Here is a 24482-nt window from a genome sequence, read left to right as displayed (position 1 = left end):
CCTTTTGCACTCTTGAAACTTGAAGGTTAAATTCAGTCTCTTTCCTAGTGCAGCATCAAAAACTATGGTTTAACACGGGTAGTGACAATTCGTATACTGGGTCTTTAGCATGCCGTGGGTCGTTTGGATATTATTTCTAAAAAGAGGTCCCATCTCACGTTAGGCGTTCGTCATTAATGCACTATGCATAACTCAAAATTGTGACATTTGACTTTCAGTGGATGATCTCTCTATCTGGGTGAAAAATCCTAAAATGGGGTACAGCAACATTTAATTATCAAGTATATGTACATATAACATAAAGAAACCCCTGTCCTTCTTGCTAGTTTATTTTCTAAGACAGGGCTGCTATGCTAGTAACTTATAATGTATTGATGTTGTCAAAGAAGTGTGATGAATAGATTGAGTCCTCACATGAAGACCCAGTTAACAAAATATATGGACTCCTATGCCATTCGTACGGAAAAGTGTTCTTTTAAAAGTTCGAGGCGAGAATTTATAAAACCATCACATCAGAAACTCCCTATCTATGAAAGTTACATGTAAACCCATAGAAAATAAATCTATAACACAAATGGGAAATGCATTTTCCCGCTACACCAAAGATAGCTTTTATCATTTCTAGAACAAATATGCAGTACTGAAAAAGAAATACAAAGAATATATGCAATACTCATAAGGAAATACAAAGACGTAGCTAGCATATATAGATAAACTAAACTATCATTATCATATTAATAATTATGCTAAATACAATATTCACGCCTTAAAGCCTATACATGTAAAAACAGTTTTTCTTTATTGTTTTAGCGATATTTCAATGAGACTTCTCCATGTTTAGTTTCATGACTCCAAGTCTTTTCAGTCCTTTGATTTTTTAAAGTAGAAATTTGACATTTTTGAGTCAACATGCATGGCTTATATAAATTCTTAACAAATCAACAGAAAATTGTACTCTAACCAAAAGTTTATAAAGAGAAATAATCTACATAAGCTGATACCCTTTATTGTGAGTATTTGCTTTTCTTGCAAATATCTTCAAAATGAAGCGAAAAGTTTTTATTTAGATGTAATAACCACCCTTAACCAAGTTCATAATTTGGTAGTCAGTGTTTTGATTTACAAGAACTTTACATGCAACTTTTGATGTTGGTTAAAGGTGGTTAAGACATGCACAGGAGTTCTATAATACAGCAACCCTCTTGAGTTTTCCCATTACTCTAATGCTAATACGAACCGATAGTGCTTACTTTGAGACCCTAGTACCATAACAAATACTATTGTATTATTACCCAATCAATATTTACCATTAAATTGGAACATTAGTCTACTGATTCATGCAATTTTTATGAGAAAAAATACTATTTGGAAATTTGAAGTCATTGTAGGCCGCAAAACGGCCTTATAGAGAACGGTCCTATCACAGGTATATTTCTTGTGAAAAGATCTTTCTCTTGGTACCGAAAAATTTGACCACTCGAAGTTTGATTTGCATTTAAGAAATCTCAACCGTTGTCCTAAGCTGTCATATGAGGGCAGTCATAACCCAGCAGGCACACAACGTTGTTTAAACGTTGAATACTAGTTAAAGTTGGGTTTAGACGTTGATAAATCCAGATACAATATTGATTCAACGTTGAATCAACATTGAATTCAAATTGAGTTGAATTGCCAACATTGATTCAACGTCGGATCTACGCTGATGAGCGGGCCAATCCTATTTTACGCTGATAGATAATTAGATAGATAATGAGGTACATATGAAAATAATACTTACTATTATACCTATTTAAATCATGTTCAAAGTGGACTGTTTCAAGTCAGAAAATCACAATGTTGTATGTGGTTGCAATTGTAAGAAAAAATATATTTGTGATGAGGAGTTATCTTTCTTCTAAATATTTCTTCATGTAAAAAAAAGTCATTCTAATTAAAATACTGTATTATAAGTACTTGAAATATTAAAATATTTTTAAAATGGTACTTAAAAGATACAACTTATTCAATTTATAAGGTGTATGATGTTGGATTTAAATGTTTTATTGTTAAATATAATAAAACAATTACAAAGAAATTTGCAAAAGAAATAGAAAGTAATGTTTCCATCATATGTTTAATCTCATCAAACTGACTACTCAGAAGTCTCAGGTACCTGATTAAGAAAACTGTGGGTAGTATTACTATTTTGTACTTTGAAATTTATCTGTCTTATCAGAGGGTCGCTATCCCTTCAACAATTATGAAGGCATCTTAGCAACCGTGCAATAAAATGGTTGAAATTTTAAGTAAGTATATTATTACTATATGACACCCCCTTTCCAAAATAAATAATATAATATATAATCAACGTTGATTATCAATGTTGATTCAATGATAAGACTTCAACGTTGATACAAATTTTCAAAATCTAACATAAAATCAATGTTGAATCAATATAGAAAAACAACGTTGATTCAAAGTTTTTTCAATGTTGTGTGCCTGCTGGGAAGCTGTTATATCAGTGTTTCACAAAACATCTTATCTCCTTTAAGCTTTCACTTTTAAACAAAACTACAATAGCTAAAACATTTCCTTTCTTACTCATGAAATTCATTTTAATGAAAGCCTTTGAGCTGAAATTCGACAATTTCAAAATAAATATATACGAGAAAAGTTTCACGCGACTATTAAGTTTATGCTTATTTTACATCTGATACCATCTAAGAGTTTTAAACACGTGGTTCTGTTTAAGGACTGGATTGGTTTGTTTCTTAGCAAATTAAATTTAAAAAGCTTGAATTATTTCCTGTAGAAGCAAAATCACCATCCACGTTGATGCTAATCATACAGATATAAGAAGAGACCATAACTACCTGCCCACATATCAGTTGCCTTCGCCAATCTTTGTAGACAAGGAAAATGAAAGTAATCGTGTTGCTTGCCCTTGCGTTTCTATGCTATGCTGGACAAATAAAAGCAGTTGGTAAGATTTTTAATCAATATTCAAAAAAATTAGGCTATATTTTTTTTTACAAAAAAAGACAAAATTTCCTGAGAATTTATCTACTTAGTATGAACATGGTAAAAAGTGTTAAACAGAATTTGTCAAAATATGTTCTATGAAGGACGTTAGGTGTTCTTCTCAAATTCTTAAAAGAATATGTAAGTTAAGTAAATAATCTTTTCATGTCGTTTTGTGTTTATACATCTACCAATCATATAAACTTACGCAAGTTCATCAATAAACTAGTAAGCTATATTTACATTGAAATTACTTTTTTCAAGCTACATTTTATTTATATTACACTTGTAAGAAAAAATGAGATGACAGCCACTTTAATTTTTTGAATTTGTTAATTTCCATTTTTTATATTTTATTTTAGGTCAAGTTGATTTCGTAAAGGAAGGACGTCTTTTAAAAGATTTGCTGGAGGGTAACTTTGTTGGTGATGGGTGTACTTGTACACAAAATTCATGCTCTTGTTGCAAGGCTGTAACATGGCAGTCCACAGGTGAGTATTTGAATACATTAAAATCCATTCATACCTCTCTTCAGAAATAATTTTAATGATCACAATCGTTGAAGTTTAGAATATTAAGGAAATGGACTTGTAAAATAAAAAAAAAATGAGTTCTTGTGATCTTTTCTTCTTTTTACTTAAATTCTTCGAGCCAAGTTTTCAGTCTTATTTGTTTGAATATATCAATCCAAAATTCTAATGTTGAATTATTGTTATAATTTTAGTCTGTGGTGATATAAAATTCACCTCTCAGTCAAAGGAATTTTCCATCGATCTCAGTGCGGACAAAGCACCGTTAATGAACCTGCAAGTAACAGGTATTGTGAACGTACAATTGTATGACAACATACCAATTTTGACACTGTTAAGCATATTTATTGTGGAGTTAGTAGTACGATTGTGCAAGATAAAATGATCGAGTTATCTCTTTCGTGTACTGACCGACTGTTGTTCAAAATGGAAACATTTTCTTTTTATTAAAATCAATTTTTGTTTTGGTATAGTTGAGAATCCCAAAGCATGTAAAGACGTGACTGTACAAGGCCATAGCATCAAGGTTTGTGCAGAAATCGCCAATATTAAGAGCGAACCTTCAGAGATCAGCGGCTGCCTGAACTTGGCTGTCACTATGATGCAGACAGTCAACGTAGACCTCGGCTGCTTCAAGATGCCTTATTCTATGGACAGAAAACTCTTATTCTGGGGAAACAATCGAAAATAAAGGAAAAAATTGGTTATTAAAAGAGACTGGGAAGATTAAACTTCAAAATATCAAGTTCTTTACCACCTGCTTTGTTCTGTTTCCAAAAAATACTCACTGAATGTTTTTCTTTCAAAAAAGATGTCCACAAAGAGATCGTGATTTTTTAAAGAACAATTCCTTTTCTTTAACTGTCTATAAAGATAACCATATCTGAACAAACTGTAGAAAATATTTTATTGTATTTTTTCCCCAATAAAACTGCATTTTCTTCCTTATTTGGTGTGATTTTATGCCAGTGCCTAAGGTATCAAAGTCTATACTGCGCGGAAGTACCAAGCGGGATAACCAGATATGAACATGTTTCAAGTCGAATCTAGTAAACTTCCTTTTTGTGGTACCTCAATTCTGCATCCAGAGATAATCGATAAATCATATTTCCTGTTAGGAATATTTAAACTAAATCAAAGGTGGAAATGTGTAATAATTAGTTAGAAAGCCCTCTACCCACATCATTAACAAGTTTTAAACACTTAATACAATCCTTTTCCACAATAAATTGAGGATCAGGCTTTTTGACCTAAGAGACAGCTGGATGGACGGAAGGACAAAACTATACACCCCGAAACTTTTTTTACAGGGGCATAAAAACTAGTTCTAATTGTGGTGTTGACTTTTTTGTCACGTTCCACATAAGCTTTCCTATACCGTCTTTGTGTCCTACTTTCTGTAAGCTTCTCGTCATCAGTGTAAGAGTTAAGAACCTTTTTGTAATCTATGTCTCTACAAACGTATGGTATAAATTTCCTAAGCTTTCTGGTAATTGGAATTTTAGAAATATATAATAATAATATCAGTTCTAAAATCACTAAGGGATGTATGGTAATGGGCCAGGAAAGATAACTTTTAAAATCATTTTCATAATGTAATTACAAAAAGCTGGAAAATGAAGCTTTAAAAATTCAAAATGCATTTTTGATAATTTTATTCTCCTATTAAAATGTCTCATAATGATAAAAAAAATTTTAAACCATTTTGATCAATTAGAATAAAATGAAGTATTAAACTGTTTCAAAAGAGAGACCTATGCATAATCAAATATTTAGTATTATTTAAGAAAAAAATATGGACGGACGACAATATTGTAAATTTGCATCATAAAAACCTTGTAAATAGTTCATCTATTACAAATATGAACAACAGAAGTTTATTAAGGATCTGTTCTTTGTCCTTGAAATAGCTAATGTCAATTTTGCAACAGAAAAATTTGACATCATTGCAGCCCATATCGCTTTAAATTTTAAATGCAACAATTTTCATTTCATGTATGTCAATTTCTATCTAGCCTCTTTGAAGTTTTGTAAGAAAAACATGGATAACGAATTATAGTAATTGAGCTCAAAAGTTCATGTAAACAATACAAATTGGGAGCAGACTATACATGGACCTCTTAAATAGCGGAAATAGAATCAGGTGCTATGGAAAAGTAAGTATCCCATGTGTGTTCCTCGATATGATCGTAAAAACAGAAAACTAGTCGATTAATCAATTTTTAAATAATAGTCTAAGAAATAGTATGGAAATGTCAGTAAGCATTTTGCTATTATGAAACAAGAATTTCAGCAGTCTCGTTTGAATAAATCATTCATCATTCGTAAGTTCTATGATCGATACAATGACCATGAAATACGTCCGCAAAATCGTTAACATTGTCCATAATTTTTAATTGATTGAGCTATAGCTTTCATATTTCATATGTGTATTCATTGTGACAAGACCTTCCTCACGTACGAAATTTTTGACTTCTTGATCCTGACCTCAGAGTTTTGCTGAATTTTGCAAGAATTTACACTTCTTAAACCTCGGCTAAAATTTTTGAACGGTTGATTTCAGGTGTTTTTTCTTCACATATTCATTGTGCTAAAGCCTTTTACGGGTATAAATATTTTTACCTTGACTCGTGAGCTTGATCCCCTTTTAGAAAAATTTTACCTTGGATATAACTTTTGATCAATAAGAACTAGAGCCATCATATTTCACAGGTGTATTCAATTTGATCTTTGAACTAGGAGTTTGACCTCTTTTTAAAAACACTTTTGCCTTGTCCGTGACTTTTGGACAGACACACGAGTATTTCCATGAGTACCTTAAATTTAACAATTTAAGTTGACCTTGAAGTTTTAACCACATTTGAAAAACTTTAATCTTGGGTTTTCAGGGTTAGTGTTTGGGCTTTCATATTCCACAGGTATTGATATATATCATTAAGAACAAGTCCTTTCTCTGGGCAACAACACTTTTCACCCCTTGACCTTGGAGTTTGAGTTGCATTTCAGAAACTCCAATCCTCGCCAAAAGCTGTCATACAAGGGACAGCGTTTCATAAACAGATCTTTTTTACTCTTTTTTTAATTTTTAAAGAAATTTTTTTTTTAAATAATATTTTTTATTATATGATTGAATAATTTCTATCTCTCTGATTGGCTGAGATCCAACTATGTTAGAAAAATACTACGTTGTATTGACCTGCACGTGACGTTCCAGGTCAATACAAGGATTTATTTCCTTTACATTGATCTAAAAATAGATTGGGAAATTCCAAATTGATACAAATTGTCTTGGAAAGCTATTTAAACGACCGTGAATTTTTTTTTCATGTGAAAAAAAACATTAGCGAATATATATTTTAGGGTGAGGGTGGTAAGAGGGGATGCAGGGACCCCCCTCCAACACTTTTACTGAACAACGTGTTTTTTTTTTTTACTTTTTGGCAGTCAGTTTTCCCTGATAATACTCCTTCCTTTCAAAATATATCCTATAAAAAGACTGACATTATATTATTTTTTTCATGGCAACTAAAATTGATAAAAAAAAAAACAACATAATTTCAAATTGATACGACTGGTAAGGTTTATTCACATTTTAATTCCGTTTCTCTCTTGTATTTGCGTATCGAATCAACTAAGATGCATAAAATCCGTATGCAGGTGATGAATTAGTGCATAAATAACAATTGCAAATTGGAGAATTATAAAGATAACACAATCTGAAGACCATAGATAAAATACTTTAATTTACTCTACCTACATTTTTTTCTAAAACTTTTATCTCAGAAACCCTAGTAAACGGTAATTAAATACATTTTTATATATAGTGTTTTTCTTAGCGTGTTGTTGAAGAATAAAATCAGAGAAAGTTTAAGCTTATGGTAAAACTTTATCGAAAGCAAGATTTTATCAATAAATTTAGATTTTTACTGAACAAGATAAACAAAGTGTTTTTGAAAATGTCGAAATTTTAAAAGTTAAATTAAACACAAAGCTTAGATAACTTTTACACTTTAATTTTGTTGTAAATGAATATTTATTGTACAACACAGGTTATGATTGAATTGGTTTATGATAAAGTTAAAACGCTGTTCCATTCTGATGACATTGTGTCCTCAGCTTTCATAACTAACGTTGCAATTTGGATATGCATTAATGTATGGTTGAATCATGTAGAGAATGCTAAATATTCTATCATTTGACCAATTTATTTTTACTTTCCTTTATATCAATTATTAATTTGTTTCAAGAGGGAATGAATTGAGGCACCACTAATATCATCCTTGGCATTTCAAACAATAATCCAATATTTTCTAGATTTTTGAAATTTTCCTTATTTCCAATCAAGTATCTTTGATATATACACTAGTGTATAAAATATCCTTATTGTCAAGGACCATATATCCATAGGGAGAACATTGACATCGGTTGGGCAAACCGACTTTTAACGATGAAGCTGATCTTCGTTTGTCTCGTTGTTGTGTTTTTTAACAAAACATCTGGTAAGTTATGAAGAGTTTGATTTCATATTGGCATAGAATATTATACTATTGTACCATTCCATATCCTTTGCATATTATTTATCAAAATAATTTGTAGAATATTCATAAATAACTACAATTTGCCTTTTTAAAAGGTAAAGAATTCTTCTTGGATAATCCTCTTGAGGGCAGTGCAATGGGGGGCGATCTTGGAGACGATGGTTGCCACTGTGAGATGAACGAATGCAACTGTTGTAAAACCCTGACTTTACCAATGGTTCATATCTCCAAGGAAGGTATTGTTGATATAAATATTAACAGTTTTTTTCTCCTTTAAAGAAATCTTCCTGAAGCAAACCAGTGTTTACATGTAAATATTGCAGCTTGTATTGGATTGGCGTTCAACAATGCGGAGCAGGCGTTTCACGTCAAGTTTACGCTTGATGGGAGTAACATCTTTGACAGAAAAGTTCAAGGTAGAAATTTTTGTTGTATAATATTTTTTTTTAAATTTCTTTAAATGGAAAGCCTGGTGATATTTTTATGAATAATTCTGATGATATTTTTAATACCCTAGGAAAGGATCCAAAACCACTCTGTGTGAACATTCCTGTTCTGAAGCATCTTGTCAATGTATGTATTGAACTCGCAGACATCAAGATGGACACAACTGGACTACAAGGATGTGTAAATCTTGTTGCGTCTGCTTTTGTGGAGAAAAAGTTTCGCATCGGCTGTTTTAAAATGCCGACCGCTCATACAATGGACAGTGCTGAAGTTTTGGTCTTTGAGAGAAAAATTAAGATCAGAAATTAATGCTTCCATAATTGCTGTCATTGTTGAACAATATTATGCTTTTCTGTAAAAAAGTTGAATCTGATTCGTCGAGAAACATTTTTTAAAACAACAAATATTCTCTATGAAAAATGATAACACGTACTCGATGGTACATGTAGCTACAATCATTGGTTATATTCCAAAAAGTATTGACTGAGTTTAGTCTAAAAACCGTGTTTAGACTATATCCTAGTTTCTTACAATATTATTTAATGACTAAAAACAAAAAAAGTATACATTTTTTTTATTAAACCCTTTACAGTGTTTTGAAATCATAAGTCGTTTTCTACAAATACATTACTGTATACAGGGTTATTTTCGCCCCGTTTTATTTTCGCCCTTTCACTCTTGCACACAATTTTGCCCCGTTTTATATTCGCAAAGTCACAGTTTTTTAAAAGAAATTGTATCATTTGAATTCGCCCCTTTTTAAATTCGCCCAACCTAGGTTAGGGCGAAAGGGGCGAAAATAAAACGGGGTCGAAAATTTCCCTGTATACAGTAACTTTATGCTTTGAAATGTGCGCTGAAAAGGGACTACGGTTCTGTCATCCCAATCTTTAAATTGAATTTGTAGAGAACATTTTATGTGTCGTTATTGCAATGAGAGAACCAGTTGGTTAAATAAAATAAAGACATAAACTGATATATCCTTTGACTATATTACCCACTGTAGGGCTGCATTGTTGAAAACTTGGACATGAACTGAATGCCTTGGTAGTAAACATCTGTCAGCTTAAATTAAAAATTCCATGAAAGCCTAGTTGAGTTATCTTAAATTTTCAGTATCTGTAAAAGTATAGTGGCTTTGCAGAATAACCAAATGAAAAGTAATCCGTAAGTAATAAAATTTACTAAATACTGAGTATAAATTGAATTTTGCATTAAATATAACAATTTCTTAGTTAGAACAATGTTTGCATATACTGGACATAGCGTTTTTAGTTCAGTTTTCGCGAAAGTTGAGGTCAAGTTTATTTTGGGTGTTCTCTCTGCCATAGCTGACACGTATTGAAGAACTAAGATTGCGCGACAATATATTCGACATTCTCAGGAAGGGTGAAATTCGTGCACAATGACTGTTGCATTTAAATGCCTTCTTAACGAAATTCAAGTGAGATGTTTTCGTCGAAATATTAAAATCATTTTCATTTTTAATTTTTATAAAACTGACGTATTTATTCTTGATATACCTCTTAACATATCTTCTTTATAAGTTATTTTCTAAAAAAAAAAAAATTCTACTCCATTAAAAAAACATCAATAAACTTTAAAGCTTATTTAGTACTAGTCGTACATGTACATGTTTTTGAGACTAAAGTGTTATAAGGACTTCAAAATTAACAGAAGTATTTAAAGTGTTTACATTTAATGCATCTCTCTTAAAGTCGTAACAATCCAATTAGTTTGATTTCATTTTGTCCCTAGTCATAAATTCGTGCTGCATTTTGGGTATACGTGAGAAAGGATCACATTGGCACTTTTCTTTTCGAATTTCCTAATGACTGTTCTCATGATTTAGGGACATGAACTGTGAAATTACCAATACCTTCCTGAACAATTAAAATTTCATAAATTTTATAGGTTTCCTTATTTCAAGTACGATTTCATAAATAAGACTTTCCTCAATTCAAAGGATCATTCGATGAGAAACATTCAATCCCGGTTGGTCAACTACAGAATTTTGCGATGAAGTTAATCTTTCTTTTTCTTGCTGTTGCTTTGTTGTATGATAAAACATCTGGTAAGTTGCGAAAACACCGATTACCACAAAAGTCCATTAAGGACCTATTAAAAATATTTTTAAATTCAATATAACAATTGGTCGAATTTATAACGAATTTAATTCGTTATAACAGTTTCTTTGAATTCGTTAAAACAAATTCAAGAAAAGAAATAATAACGAACTTAATTCGTTATTAATTACCTCAAATTTAAACAAAGCTTATGTTGATGACATCCAATGTTTTTTATTCATGCATGTCTTTCTGCAAATTTGTATACCAACTGGGGTTTTAGAGTGAGGCTCTGCTCATCTACACACATAATGACCTCTCAGTTGATTGATTTTTTATACAACATTTATTTCTTTACAAGGGATAGAATTCTCCCTTGACGATCCTCTGGAGGGCAGCTTTGTGGAGGACATCTTCGGGGGAGACGGCTGTAAATGTGAGGAGGACAAGTGCAGCTGCTGTAAAACGCTCAGCTTACCCAGAATTCAGTTCTCTAAAACAGGTATGATAGATAACTATACAGTTCTCTGGATATCGAATTGATATGGACCGATTTAAAGAAAGTTATGCTTACTGTTTGCAGCTTGTATTGCGCTGGAGTTCAACAACACCGAACAAGCTTTTCACGTCAAGTTTTCGCTTGATGGAAGAGAGATCTTCGACAAACCTGTTCAAGGTAAAATAAACTTTGTTTTGAAAATGATTTGGAAAAAAAAAATCGTAACACATAAAAGTTTGATAGTTTATTTATCTGTTTTCAATATTTAAATTTGTTGAATGTAGGAAAGAATCCCAGACCTCTCTGTGCAAGTTTACCCCTCATGAAACATATGGTCAGTATCTGTATTGAGCTGTCGGATATCAAAATGGACGCCACTGGACTCAAAGGCTGCGTTAATCTTGTTGCCACCGCCATTCAGGAACACAAGTTCCAAATCGGCTGCTTCAAAATGCCGACAGCTTTTCTAAAAAATCATGCTGAAATTTTGATCTTTGAACGCGAAATCATGATCAGAAACTAATTTTAATTTCAAGACAAAATGTTGCGATACATTGTTTCAAAAGTGCATTTGCAAACAAATTTAAAGATAAACTTGGACGAAGATCTAGAAAACACTGTAAATATGAAACCTTGATTTTTTTTTCAATGTAATCAATGTACATAAATAATACGTCTGGTTAGTACATTTACACAAATTTCATCCAGGAAAGTATTTAAGTGCTGAATTTTATGTAACTGATATATCACATTGTGAGATCGAAATGACTTTTTTTCCTTTTTTTAAAGATAATCACATCATTTTTTTAAAGAAATATGGAAAGTCAGTTGAACTTTTAATGCTCGTACATTGTAAATATATTACACTTCTCATTGCATATGTTCATATTTATTATTTTGTTATAAAGTTTTTAATATGTCAAAAATGATCAAGATGTGTTTTTGAAACACTTTGTTCCCGGCGGCAACAAAGTTCGAAAAAGCTATTTCTAGCACTAGGGTCAAAGTCAAGGTCACAAGGTCATTGACCTTGATCACCGATAGAACTTAAATAGTGAAGTATGCATATAATATGTAGTTCAAACGTTATGGCAAAAGTTCGAAAAAGCTATTTATAGCATATAGGTCACAGTCAAGGTCACAAGGTCATTGACCTTGGTGTAATTTGAAAGAGCATAATAAGTGGATCATGCATACCAAATATGAAATCTGTATCTCTCAAGGTTAAAAAGTTATGGTAAAGGTTAATGTTGACAACAGAGAGACAAACAGATAAATAGAGAAACTGACAGATAGAGCAAAACCAATAATATAATACGCTCCGGATCTATCGATCCGGGCGCATAAAAATAATTCATACTACTGTATATCTAATAAAAACGTGCAATTTAATTGAATATTAAAATGTGTTTTCTATTTCATTGAACACGTGTATATGTATATAAATTTTACAGGCTTAGTTTTTGTTGATAATTTTCGTTTTAAATTACTAATAAAAATTCTTAAAAAGACATCTTTCCAACATTTGTATACATCTGTTGTGTTTAGAATGGATGGCAATTGGTGTGGGATTATAGATTAGTTAGACAATTAAAAAAAAAATATTTTTCATTTTCCGCTTTCTTTTGAAAGCTTGGGGATACTTTTATATTTTAACCAAATAAAAATATTACCTAACAAAGTATATTTGAGAAATTAACAACGTTATTCTTATGAAGAGCAATAACTCTGCTGACACGCATCAGGGAATATGCCAATAGAGTAATTGCTATTGACGGGCAAGCGACTGAGGGGCAATATGAAACCCCTCTATCCTTCTGAGTTCAATAATTCAGAAGTTAAAACAGAATAGGATAGATAATATGATCTATATGTACGGGTCTAAGCTGACAGAGCAGATAACAACGTTGTCTTTTGCAATGATTATTTCAAGAAACCTCATGAGGACTGCGTAACAATATTCGAAAAGTGGTTAAAGTAAGATGTTATTACTTAAAAATTCCAAGGAACCTTTTTTGAAAATTTAAAATTACCAAAATAATTAAACGAAATTGTATTCCCCACGATGAATTATAATCATGGTTTTTTGACATCATTGACAAGTACAACTGTACTTGTTCAATAGAAATGGAACTCGTTTTAATTATTTTGATTATTTGCAAATGTATTTTTAATAAACAGTTTGAAATGTACACACAAGTACTATGAAGTTGATTCTTTTTAAAAAGAGGCTTGTGTTTCTGATTACAACATCTATGTGGTTTTGGAAGACCAGGTCGTCCAACAATATGTTAAAAATCTCATGGGTACCAATTGCGCCTAGTTATTAGCACACTTATTTTGTATTCATATGAAGCAGACTTTATTCAAAATTTTATATTGTGAGAAGAAAAAAATTGTTATGGCCTTCAATTTGACGCTTAGATATCGACGATACATTATCAATAAACAATAGTGATTTTAATTTATATGTCGACAGACTCAACACGATATCCCAGTGAGCTTGAATTAAAGATTTCACAGAATCTGACACATCTGTTTCATATATTACTAGAAAGTTTTCTGAATATTTTACACGAAAAAAGCCGTTGATGGTAAACTAACAAACAAAACTTTATGATGAACGTGATGACTTAAACTTTACGATTGTTAACTTCCCTTTCTCATTTAGCAATATATAAATAATTTCATATTATAATTTCTTATCACCTGCATACGGGTTTTATATCTCTCATTTGATTTCATACACAAAAACAATAGCATGTTCTACGTATGAAAAATGTCTATTAAATCGATGTTTCTGACAAACAAGTTGAAAAAACACAAATTTCAACAGTCTCCTTCAAAGTCATCATTTCGTAAGTTCTATGGTAGATACAAAGACCTTGTCAGCAAATACAAAATGATTAAGTGTAAAGCTGACTGGCATTTTCATATTAAATGTTAGACCATTATTTACACACTTAATTGTCTGCGGATTTTACCGTTATTTCCCGATCAAGACAAGGAACACACTGCGGGTGTGACCGGTCGGCAAGGAATGCTCATTCCTCCATGGCACTTGATCCCACACATGATGTTTTAGCGATTTTTGCTCTGCTTCGTATTTGTTTTGTTTGAATGGACTTTTGAGTTTAAATACTGTCATTATCGTTGTATTTCATTTCAAGGTTAGGGGGATTATAATACCAAAAAAGTATAACTTTAAAATTATGCTAACACTTAAAGAGTACTGGGTACCAGGTCATTCAGAAAACTTGATTATGATTACACATGACATGTATTTCAAGTATCAATTAATGAATGATTGAACGATACTTCCACACAACAGATGTATAGTTTATATCATTAAAACTTTTATAAGAGTTTCCTGTTTTTATTATGTTCTCTTTTTTTGGTTTAAGGGGATGTACTTCTACCTTAAATGACATCATTTGTTTTAATTTGCGAGCATTTGTATAGTTTCCTTATTTCCATTTCAGGAATCTTGTTCATGAAAATAATGTTCTTCTTCTGAGGGCCATTTTTGCAAAGGCAAATTTTTTTCATGTAGCTTGTAACATACATTTTATAATGAAGCTGATTTTTGTTTGCCTTGCTCTTGCATATTTCAGCGCGAAAATATAAGGGAGGTTACAGCATCATGATTTTATCATGGTCTTTTCTATTTTCCGGACTAGTAATATACTATTTCTTGATAAACTGAGCCTTTTGCATTGTTCATCAAAACAGTTTTCTTTTCTTAAATTTAAGAGTGTTTATTAATGACTTTGTAATTTGCCTCAACTTTATGACGAAATTCTTTGAGGATTTTCTTGAAGGTAACATAATAGAGGATGAAGGTTGTCAACGTTAGCTTTACTAATGCAGCTGCTGTGAAACGCTGAGTTTGTCATTCACTCAAATTCCACACAATTTGCAGTTTGCATTAGACTGTTGTTCAAAAACTCTGAAAAAGCATTTGACATCACATTTATGCTTGATGGAGATAATCTTTGTGGAGAACCTAAAAGTATTCTTTTGTCTGCAATATAAATTTTTCAATAGTTGCTTTAATGTTTTGTTTATCATAAAATTAAGATGGTTTGTTTACATCCTAGAGATGAACCCAAGACCCTGGTGGGACACCATTCTTCTCCAGAAATCCATGATATACGTATGCATTGGAAGCTCAGACATCAAAATGGACACTACTTGATTTCATGGCTGCGTCAATATCAATGCCACTGCCATCGTGTAGCAACAATGGGTTGCTTTAAAAATGCCGTCAGTTCATCAAAGAAAGATCGATGAGGTTTAGATCTTTGAGCACAATATTGAAATCAGAACGGATCTAAAGAAAAAATACACAAATCTGTGAAAATGGCTTTAAAGACGACCTTCACTTATTTCAGAGGTGAGATCAAACTAGTCGAGGGTCTTAACCAGCTGATCTGATCAGGTATACGGGACATTTCGAAGACATAGGAGGATTGCACTCGATACTAGGTCCTGATTTTTTTGGACGCTTTTGTTGCTTTTATATCTTACCCTAATTTCGCTTTGGTTTACTAGCATTTATATTTAATTATTATATTGCTTGTCACATTGGAGCCAAAATGAATGAAATGTGAAAATGATCTAAGACTTTGTGATGCAAAAAAATATTTCTACTTTTTTCCTTACTGTTCTCCTCGGCGTATATAGAAAAAATAGTCTTGTATACCTGCATGCCATTGATTGGTTTTTAAGATGATAAAAATATCCGTGAGAGGTGGAGCTAACAATGTGAGAATGAGTCTAGGCCTATATTTAGACTATCATAAATAATGATAATCGTAGGTATTGGAAAAAAATGAGCTATCTCCCACCCCATCTCCCTCTTTATTCTTTGTAGAACAAGTCTTCTATTGCAAAGATTTCAAATCGAAATTGTGATATTATAAACATAGCCACATCCACATACTAATGCAATTGTGATTTAGATTAAGATACGAGGTGTGGGCCCATTCAAAAGTTAAAGAATAGAATAGTGTCGTGAATAAATTGACAATAAGCAGGAAATTGTTATCGTTTTTTGTTTTCCTTTCGATTTTTTTTTTTCACTCATATTGAGACGCAACTACTTGTCGGAAGGGGATTGCTAATCTAGACATGTTTTCAGTGCTTACTGCCTTTGTTTTCGATCATTCCACCCCAAACCAATTAGATCCGAAAATCGGGGAAACGCAGTTCTTTTAAGTGGCTTGTTTCTCAGCATGTAGCTCATATGATACCTTGTCATCTTCTTAGTTCAACGATGGAAATGATTTAAATGATAATTCTAAAATTTCAAAATAGTAACTACGTGAATAAAAGGAGAATTCTCACTCCTCCATGGCACCTGATTCAACCTCTGATGTTCTGGAGGTCCGTGTTTGCTCTGCTCCTATTTTGTATTGTTTTAAATGGACTTATGATCTTGTATACTGTTCGTTATCTCCATATGTTTCATTAGATCAAATATTGATCATGATACTAATGAAATTTCAAGACTAGGGATATTTGAGGTTTGGTATAAAGGGAATTAATTATTCTAACACTTAAAGGGTACGGCGATGCAGGATATTGATATAACTATAAGTATGCACAATATACATATTCGTAATCAATTGCACACTTTAATTACAATTATACAATCACGTGAAATTTTTCTAATTAGAGTAAACAGGAAAGTGAACGCGATGATAAGTACTTGTAATATCAATAATAATACTTTTTCCTAATTGTGGTTTTAAGCGGAAATTCTTAATGAAGAAAAGTGTAAACAACTTAAAAATGAAAACTATTCAATTTAAACATACACTGTATATATTAGTTAGAGAGGAAGTAAGATTCCTTGCCTCGTTTTATACGGTTTCATCCGAAGGACAAAGTCTCTGCGTCCTGCATTGGGATTCGAACTTGCGATGTAAGGAACAATCCTTACTCCGTGATTCTAAAGCAAACGCTCTAACCACTGCGCCACGTTGACGACAGAATCAATTTAAATAAGGTAAAAATTATTACATTGCGCTTAACCAACAACTCTGAAATTTGAAAAAGCAGATCTAGAACTTTACCATTTGACACAAAGGTTGCTGATAAATCAAACTGAAGGTATTTCCTAAGCCTGATCCAGAATAATTTGAATAAAGTCAAGGTCTTTTTTTTTAACATAAAAAAAAGCACATTAAAAGATTATAATGGACACAAAGGACTCAATTTTATTTATTTATACTGCGTTCAAACAAATTAAAAGTCTTTAAAATTATATATTAATTATATCTAAATATCTTTTCAATCCAATTTTTGCTAATGCTGAGCAAGGTTAAGCTGGAAGTATTTTACATCATATACTAGAATTTCCTTCATTGATCACATGATTTTTTATTTATTACTCATCATCTCTGGTTTTAAATTTTAGTCTGGTGCTGAAAATGGCAGGAGCAGCAGCTACTTTGGCAATTTTCATTATTGTGCTTACTAAAGCTGAAAACAGTATTTCAGCAATAGGTAATCTTTACCATCTTTGAAACTTTATGGGGAAAAAACCAAATTTTAAATGGAAAGCAACTTTTTAATTCTGATATCACTGTAGGTGGCAAGGCTATATCATATCTTAAATTTATTTGAGAATGTTTTCTTCGTTTCTTTTTGAATTCATGAAAATATGCAGTACATGTATTTAAAGAGGCTGGGTGGTCGTGGCCATTTTTAAACTTTTTTGATCTCCTTTAGAAGAAGGGCTCCATATAAAGATGTAATAAAATGATCAAATTTTAAAACTAAAATTTTTGAAATTTTTCTTTGCCAAATGATAGTTGACAGATCAAGATATCATATCTAAAAAAAAATTATATCTGGTGGTTGATAAAAAAAAATAATCTGTTGACCCCCTAGCCTCCTTAAATATATATATTCTTTATACTAAGACAACAGCGCTGAAAGTCCCTACGATGTCGGAGAACATTGTGTGTGTTCAGGAGGATCTTGCAATTGTTGTCGAAATGTGACCCTTAGGGCCTTCCAAACGAACCATTATGGTATGTTATTAATGTCTTGTAGGAAATTATACAATGTCATTTAAGATTTAAGTGCGTTGTATTTGGAACAAATCAAAACACACTTTTTTTTATTTTGAATGCTCACAGTTTGCAGCAAATTCCAGTACGACAAAACGAAGCAAATGTTTGCAACCAAATTAGAAATTGATGCTAAAACTGCAATAGAACAAGATGTGCCAGGTAATGCAGATAGAAAAGTACCAAAGATACTCTTTGCTCTTGACTACGAACTGAAACATTGAAGTTTCATTTCTTCGTGTTTTTGATTGTTTTTCAGTGAACAGTTCACAACCAGTATGCAAGGAAGTTCAAATCGGAAGCAACAAAACAAAAGTATGTTTCCATTTCCGCCATGTCAATGTCAGCGGAAACAGTGTGTCTGGCTGTGTGCGCACCACCATCAAAGCTGGGGAAGTGAGGCAGTCGGTGAGTTTGGGATGTTTTAAGCTGTCCGTCGCATACAAGCAAGCAAGTCACATGATGCTCCATAGACTGGTGAGGATCTGGCAGAAAGAAATTCTCGTCAAGCTTTTCAACATTGATATTAAAGATGGGAAAATGAAAGCAAAATATATCCTAAATAACTAGACTTTGGGTTTGAAATTGGCAAATTGCATGCACATGTATCATTGTTTGATGTGCATTTAGCCTTTTACAGAACAGGGGATGAAAAGGTGAAAAATTCGAATTGTAAATCTGTTTCTGTTATTAGCATACCTGCCAAATAATTTATTTATCAAAGATGGTTCTACGGTAAGACCGTAGTTATTTTAGTAATATTTCCATCATCTCAAATAACACTAACTAATTTTATTATGAATATTTTTTTCACTGGGATCACATTTATCTTTTTTACTAAAATTTGAATCATCTTCAACAAAACCATTTTTTTTTTATTCAGTAAATAATTCATATTTTTAAACACAGTTCTAGTTTTTGAAGCTGCCTTGAATTAAAGAGCAGTTTTATTGTTTCTGTTTAATATAGTTATCATTATGTATCCTGATTAAAAATTATGATGAATTCTCTGAATTTGATTTAATGTTAAATGGTAGTCCTAATCATGGACTTGATATTAATATACAAATATTTGAAGCTGTACATATAATTATTAAATCAGCAAAACGATAAATACGAGGGTTGTTCGAAAAGTTCGGGGACGATGTTAATCATCTTTATATTACTCACTAGAAATTTAAAATAAGCACATCATAATATGTAAAAATATTTGTTTTGTTGATGTGTGAAGTTTCATTTCATTCGATTTAACAAAAATCAAATTACTTCATTTTAGAATCAACATGTTTTGTGCCCGCGGAGCACACATTTTGATTTTTTTATACATTTCACACAGTATAATATAGTACCCATTCATTAAATCCTTTTTCTAATACTTGACATTTATTTTTTAAGAATTTCCTCTCGTTGTATAATTTCCTTTGTTAAGGTTTTAATTTCTTTTATAACTTAACTCTGTTTTCACATGATAAGCAACTCTGAAGCGCCTATATCTTTCCTTGACGTTCCAACTTTTTAAAGTTTTGTTAAGATCTTTACTGTTAAACCGTTTCTTCACAGATCATCCTCATCCGATACAGAGTCTCTGTCACTCAAATACTGCCTGTACTAATGGTACACATGCATAATTTGTTCGAGACATATTTTTTTGATTCCTCAAACGTTTTTAAAGTTTATTCAGGATTTTTCCCGAGTAAAACACAAAATTGAATTGTTATCCGCTGCTCCGTGACGTTCTAAAACGTCATCTTTTCGTCGTTTTCAATAAGGTCTACCTATATTTCCACGTTGATTTCTTTCCAACAAAGCAAAATATAAAACCGTAGTTTGGAACATAAATAGATGTACCAATTCTTAATTTGAATTTTTAGGTTGTTTTTTCGTTTTTGCTCCATTTTACAGAGAATATGACTATAGACATTATTTAGAGCACTGTCTGTAACTTACTAAATTTTGACCTGCTCCGCGATCAGATTTTTGCATTTTTAAAATCCTGATAAGTTTTTAATAAATCGTAATATTATGAAAAAAATTAATACAAATCATTTGGATTTATTGTTAAAATATTTCTACCAAATTTGGATAACATATGACGTCAAATAAAAAAGATATGACAGTTGTCCACGAACTTTTCGAACAACCCTCGTACAAGCTCTGTCATATAAAAATATTTAGGATATTGTAATATTTTTGATTTTTTCCTATCCGGTAGTACTTTGTACATATGAATATTTTTTCTGTATTTTTCCTTTGTTACTTTTTTCATTGTTTTCTTCTTTTGTACATTCTTACTTTTTTGCTACTATTATTAATTTATTATGTATTAAGCTTAACAATTTTCTGTCCAATCTTGTTCACTTTTAGATGTATGAATGAAATATGAATACTGTTCCCTTTACCGATTACGTCATCATGATTCTCATCACATTACTATCTGTAACCGTCTTCAGAAAGGAAAGGATCGGAAGCCTACTTAGAGAATTACTAAAATTACTAAAATTCTAAAATACTTAAGTACTTGATAAAATAATTAAACAGAAGTTTGGTATAAGAGGAGTTGTGGATAAGAGATGGGTACACCAAAGCGTGGCAGGTGGATGGAAGTACTGACAGACAGACGAACATCCCGATCACAATATCCCTCTCACTTTAAAGCGGGAGTAAAATGATCATTTAAACCCTATTTTGTGTTTACACTATCATGATTTCATACACGACTAGTTCATATAGGAATTTTTTTAGTTGCCTGCGTGAAGCAGTGGCTAGAGTGTCTGTTCAGAGTCGCGAAGTAAGAAGTTGATCCTAACGTCACGGGTTCGAATACAACTGTATGGTATGTGATGACTGGACCTTCAGATGAGATTGTATAAACCGAAGTCCCGTGTCTCAGTAGGTGCCGGTACGTAAAAGATCCCTTCTGTTCAATGGCCGTAAGTGTATACGACAAAAATTGCAGCTCTCCAACGGCAAGTGGTGGCGTCTCCCTATGAGTGAAAAGTTCTCAAGTAGGACGTTAAAAAACAAACTAGAGGTAATGATTCCCCCCGCTTCCCATATGATTATAATAGCAAAATACATGTTTTCCTCTTAGAAACCCGAAATGTCAAATCAAAAATTAAAACAGGAGCTGCACGATGGCATTATGTAAAAAAGAATCTGTGAAAGTATCAAAAAATTTATTCAGTAGTATAGGAGGAGTTGCGGATAAGAGATGGTACCCTTCAATATCATAGAAAGAATGACAGGTCAATGTTTCGCTATGGGAAACCCCAAATATGTGTCCGATCAAAAAGTAAAACAGGAGCTGCACGATGGCATTATGTAACAAAGAATCTGTGAAAGTATCATAAAATTTTATTCAGTAGTATAGGACGAGTTGCAGATAAGAGATGGTACCCTTCAATATCATAGAAAGAATAACAGGTCAATGTTTCGCTATGGGAATCCCGAAATATGTGTCAGATTAGAAAAAAATAAAAAAGGAGGTGTACAGTGGCAATAGTAACAATAACAAACATTCTGTGAAAGTCTCATTAAATTTTATTCAGAGATATAGGAGGAGTTGCGGATAAGAGACGGGTACCCCAAAGCGTAACAGTTTGGAGATTTTTAAAAAAGTATTAACTAATGTGATAAAAATGTTCGCTTTTTTGTCCAAGACCATAAGTCAGAACTTTTTCAGTTTGTTCACTCATCTTCTTAGTCACTTTTAGGGAAACGCCGTGATTTTTCATATAAACTTTCCTGATATACAAGTTATTTAATTTTATTGCATGTTGTCGTTTTGTGAAACCTCTACATGCATTTCTGAAAAGTCGAGTGTTACTATGTTATAATCTTGTAGGTATGTCTTATTCCTAATTTATTTCAACTCATCTGACTGTTTAATTCTCAAGTTTGTTCCTGGTTATCGAACAGCTGGGTAAAAACAGGTGTCTTAGGAATTCTTTAAGGAAGCATTTTAATGACTTATAATGACGAACGTGTTACAATGATTCTTGTCACGTTCATGTTTTTTTCCAAACAGAATATGTGATGTTATTTCTGAAAAATGCCCCATATGTTTCTTTATTCAAAAAAGGTTTATCATCATACCCCAGGCCCCGCTTTAAAAGCAGGGGTTATTTAAATGATAGGAGTCTTCTTCCGTTTGTATTCCGTCTGTCCGACCGTTCCGCTTTGGGTTACCCATCTCCAGTCCGCAACCTTTCTTATACCAATGAATGAAATTTTGAGACTTTCACAGAATCTTTGTTACATATTGCCATTGTGAACCTCTTATTTTATTTTTTCATCAGACACATATTTTGGGTTTCCCATAGCAAAACATAGGGGGTTACCCATCTTTTATCCGCAACTTCTCTTATACCAATGAATGAAATTTTATGAGACTTTCACAGAATCTTTGTTACATATTGTCACTATGAATCTCTTATATTACTATTAGATCAGACACATACTTTGGGTTTTCCATAGCAAAACATAGAGTGGCAGTGACCATGTTTTGCTGCATTGTATAGGGAACCCGAAAAATGTATCTGATCAAAAAGTAAAATAGGAGGTACCCCAAAGCGTAACAGACGGACGGACGGATGTACATACAGATGAACAATCACCCCGTTTCTATATACCCCATGCTTTTCAAGCGGGGGAGGGTATAAAAAACGTTCAACCTTTATATTCAGCAATGAGTTATCAAATTTTAAACCAATTCCTTCACATTAAAGTGAAGGAGTTTACTTTTATCCCAGCTTGCAAAGTAAATAATTGAAAACGTTAACAAGTTTATTTTTTTCCTAAGACAACAAAATAATCGCCTGATAAAGGTGACAAAGTACATATTGTAGATGATCTGTAATTTCCTTTCTTCTTCAAAAGAAGTTGATGTAAAGATAGGAATCTAAACAATTAAATTAGGCGGTTTTTCCAGATCTAAGCATCTTCTGATAATAAATCAGGGGTTGTTTCTATATCCATCTATCTTTCATCTAAGTACTAATAAACAATTGCTATACATTCATATCTGTCCATCTTTCAATATCCATAACAATATAAAGGTGTACTATCCATGTCCTTTAAGTTCTCATTTCCTGATAAAAACTGAGCAATAAAAATCTGTTACTAAGATAAACTAAGTACAGTGTACTTAAACAGTTCGACTTGATGATTGCTATAGATAGATAGCCAATATTAAAACAAATTAAATTAGAAGGGGGAGTTAGAAAGAAGAAATGTATTTTATTTTACAATGAATAATTAAACTTTTTAAATATATATTTAAATGAATGTATAATTAAATTTTGAATTATCTATAAATAATAGGATTATCTATTTCTTTTCGAATATGAATCAGAGTTCTTACAAAGAGTTAATATAGCAAGTTTTTAAAGGCCTTAAAATGGTATACATATACATCGAATCAATATTTATGATTCGTCGTCAATTCAGTGTATAAATAATAGACTAGTAATAATTAGTACGAAAAACGTCAGACAGCATTTGACTCAATGTAGGGGGTTCAGGTAACCCGACTTACCTGTGTAATTGTGCTAATTACACGCAATTTATCGGTGTTTATAAACGTCTTTTTTGCATTATTATTCATATTAATCTAGAAACTAAATATAACGATTTTTTCTTCTTTGTTTGAACTTTCGTATGATGTGTGTGTTATGTCATTCTAATAAGTCTGTATTGAAAATTAACCGGGTCGAAGTTGTGCTAAAATTGGATACTGGGTTTCCCTTTTGATGCATGGCACTGTCATTTTGTCTCGGCGACCATGATAGCGTCATTTTGATTGGCTTTCCGGGAGGCGATTTTTAAGAAATTAACGACATTGACATATCACAGGAAAGCTTACATTTTGAAGATTAAGATTGTTATTGTTGCATCTTGATGCAATGTGCAGACGTTTATGTATTTTCGTTTCAAAGGAAAGAGGTCAATTTTACTACGGTAAGTAATCAAAATATTTTTATGCAACATACACTATTAGAAAGCTGAGAAAATTTCCTATCAGAAAATTGTGGTTCTGTAATCATTTCAGAAAATAATTCACCCGGATTTCATTCAAAAGACTCAACCCGACGCAACTTTTGAACAGTTTCTTAGTACCTTTAAATTCATGCACACTTTTGTATCGTAAAACCACAAGTGAAATAGAAAATGTGAGATTAAATAAGTTTAGACTTATTGGAATAAAGTCTATGAATTCGAAAACTATGGTCATTTCCTACTACATAACATATACAGGGGCCTATATATGCTAGTTAACGATCCCTGATATAAATGTACAAATTTGATTCTGCAGCCTGGAT

At 32.0% G+C, this 24482-nt stretch overlaps 4 protein-coding genes across 4 annotated transcripts; all 4 read left to right on the top strand.

The window, feature by feature from the left end:
- Positions 1–2773: 2773 nt before the first annotated feature.
- LOC134267960 (uncharacterized) lies at positions 2774–4478 on the top strand. The gene is made up of 4 exons (XM_062750171.1): positions 2774–2962; positions 3363–3491; positions 3725–3817; positions 4004–4478. Exons 1-4 carry the CDS (start codon positions 2899–2901, stop codon positions 4219–4221), a joined length of 504 nt encoding a protein of 167 aa, XP_062606155.1. The 5' UTR covers positions 2774–2898; the 3' UTR covers positions 4222–4478.
- A 3456-nt stretch (positions 4479–7934) lies between these two features.
- Positions 7935–9608, top strand: LOC134267958 (uncharacterized). The gene is made up of 4 exons (XM_062750169.1): positions 7935–8029; positions 8164–8304; positions 8392–8484; positions 8586–9608. The coding sequence occupies exons 1-4, from the start codon at positions 7978–7980 to the stop codon at positions 8822–8824; spliced, it is 525 nt and encodes a 174-aa protein (XP_062606153.1). The 5' UTR covers positions 7935–7977; the 3' UTR covers positions 8825–9608.
- Positions 9609–10432: 824 nt separating this feature from the next.
- On the top strand, positions 10433–12593 carry LOC134267957 (uncharacterized). Its single transcript, XM_062750168.1, has 4 exons — positions 10433–10589; positions 10943–11083; positions 11165–11257; positions 11365–12593. Exons 1-4 carry the CDS (start codon positions 10535–10537, stop codon positions 11601–11603), a joined length of 528 nt encoding a protein of 175 aa, XP_062606152.1. The 5' UTR covers positions 10433–10534; the 3' UTR covers positions 11604–12593.
- A 4328-nt stretch (positions 12594–16921) lies between these two features.
- On the top strand, positions 16922–20551 carry LOC134267956 (uncharacterized). Its single transcript, XM_062750167.1, has 6 exons — positions 16922–17093; positions 17505–17593; positions 18013–18123; positions 18232–18324; positions 18422–19283; positions 20315–20551. The coding sequence occupies exons 2-5, from the start codon at positions 17518–17520 to the stop codon at positions 18730–18732; spliced, it is 591 nt and encodes a 196-aa protein (XP_062606151.1). The 5' UTR covers positions 16922–17093; positions 17505–17517; the 3' UTR covers positions 18733–19283; positions 20315–20551.
- The last annotated feature ends 3931 nt before the right edge of the window (positions 20552–24482 follow it).

Source organism: Saccostrea cucullata, unplaced genomic scaffold, assembly GCF_032062105.1.
Source record: "Saccostrea cucullata isolate Sc308-1 unplaced genomic scaffold, CSIRO_AGI_Scuc_v1 ctg244, whole genome shotgun sequence".
Classification (NCBI taxonomy): Eukaryota; Metazoa; Mollusca; class Bivalvia; order Ostreida; family Ostreidae; genus Saccostrea; species Saccostrea cuccullata.
This window is presented reverse-complemented; position numbering and strand designations above follow the sequence as displayed.

What these genes read in the sequence shown, in the direction of transcription:
- LOC134267960 (XM_062750171.1), top strand. Translation starts at nt 2,899, where the DNA reads ATGAAAGTAATCGTGTTGCTTGCCCTTGCGTTTCTATGCTATGCTGGA. An exon ending in TGTAACATGGCAGTCCACAG is followed by an intron (nt 3,492 to 3,724) that starts GTGAGTATTTGA and finishes TTATAATTTTAG; the next exon opens with TCTGTGGTGATATAAAATTC. An exon ending in AATGAACCTGCAAGTAACAG is followed by an intron (nt 3,818 to 4,003) that starts GTATTGTGAACG and finishes GTTTTGGTATAG; the next exon opens with TTGAGAATCCCAAAGCATGT.
- LOC134267958 (XM_062750169.1), top strand. Translation starts at nt 7,978, where the DNA reads ATGAAGCTGATCTTCGTTTGTCTCGTTGTTGTGTTTTTTAACAAAACA. An exon ending in GTTTTTTAACAAAACATCTG is followed by an intron (nt 8,030 to 8,163) that starts GTAAGTTATGAA and finishes CCTTTTTAAAAG; the next exon opens with GTAAAGAATTCTTCTTGGAT. An exon ending in GGTTCATATCTCCAAGGAAG is followed by an intron (nt 8,305 to 8,391) that starts GTATTGTTGATA and finishes TAAATATTGCAG; the next exon opens with CTTGTATTGGATTGGCGTTC.
- LOC134267957 (XM_062750168.1), top strand. Translation starts at nt 10,535, where the DNA reads ATGAAGTTAATCTTTCTTTTTCTTGCTGTTGCTTTGTTGTATGATAAA. An exon ending in AATTCAGTTCTCTAAAACAG is followed by an intron (nt 11,084 to 11,164) that starts GTATGATAGATA and finishes TACTGTTTGCAG; the next exon opens with CTTGTATTGCGCTGGAGTTC. An exon ending in CTTCGACAAACCTGTTCAAG is followed by an intron (nt 11,258 to 11,364) that starts GTAAAATAAACT and finishes TGTTGAATGTAG; the next exon opens with GAAAGAATCCCAGACCTCTC.
- LOC134267956 (XM_062750167.1), top strand. Translation starts at nt 17,518, where the DNA reads ATGGCAGGAGCAGCAGCTACTTTGGCAATTTTCATTATTGTGCTTACT. An exon ending in AAACAGTATTTCAGCAATAG is followed by an intron (nt 17,594 to 18,012) that starts GTAATCTTTACC and finishes CTTTATACTAAG; the next exon opens with ACAACAGCGCTGAAAGTCCC. An exon ending in AATAGAACAAGATGTGCCAG is followed by an intron (nt 18,325 to 18,421) that starts GTAATGCAGATA and finishes ATTGTTTTTCAG; the next exon opens with TGAACAGTTCACAACCAGTA.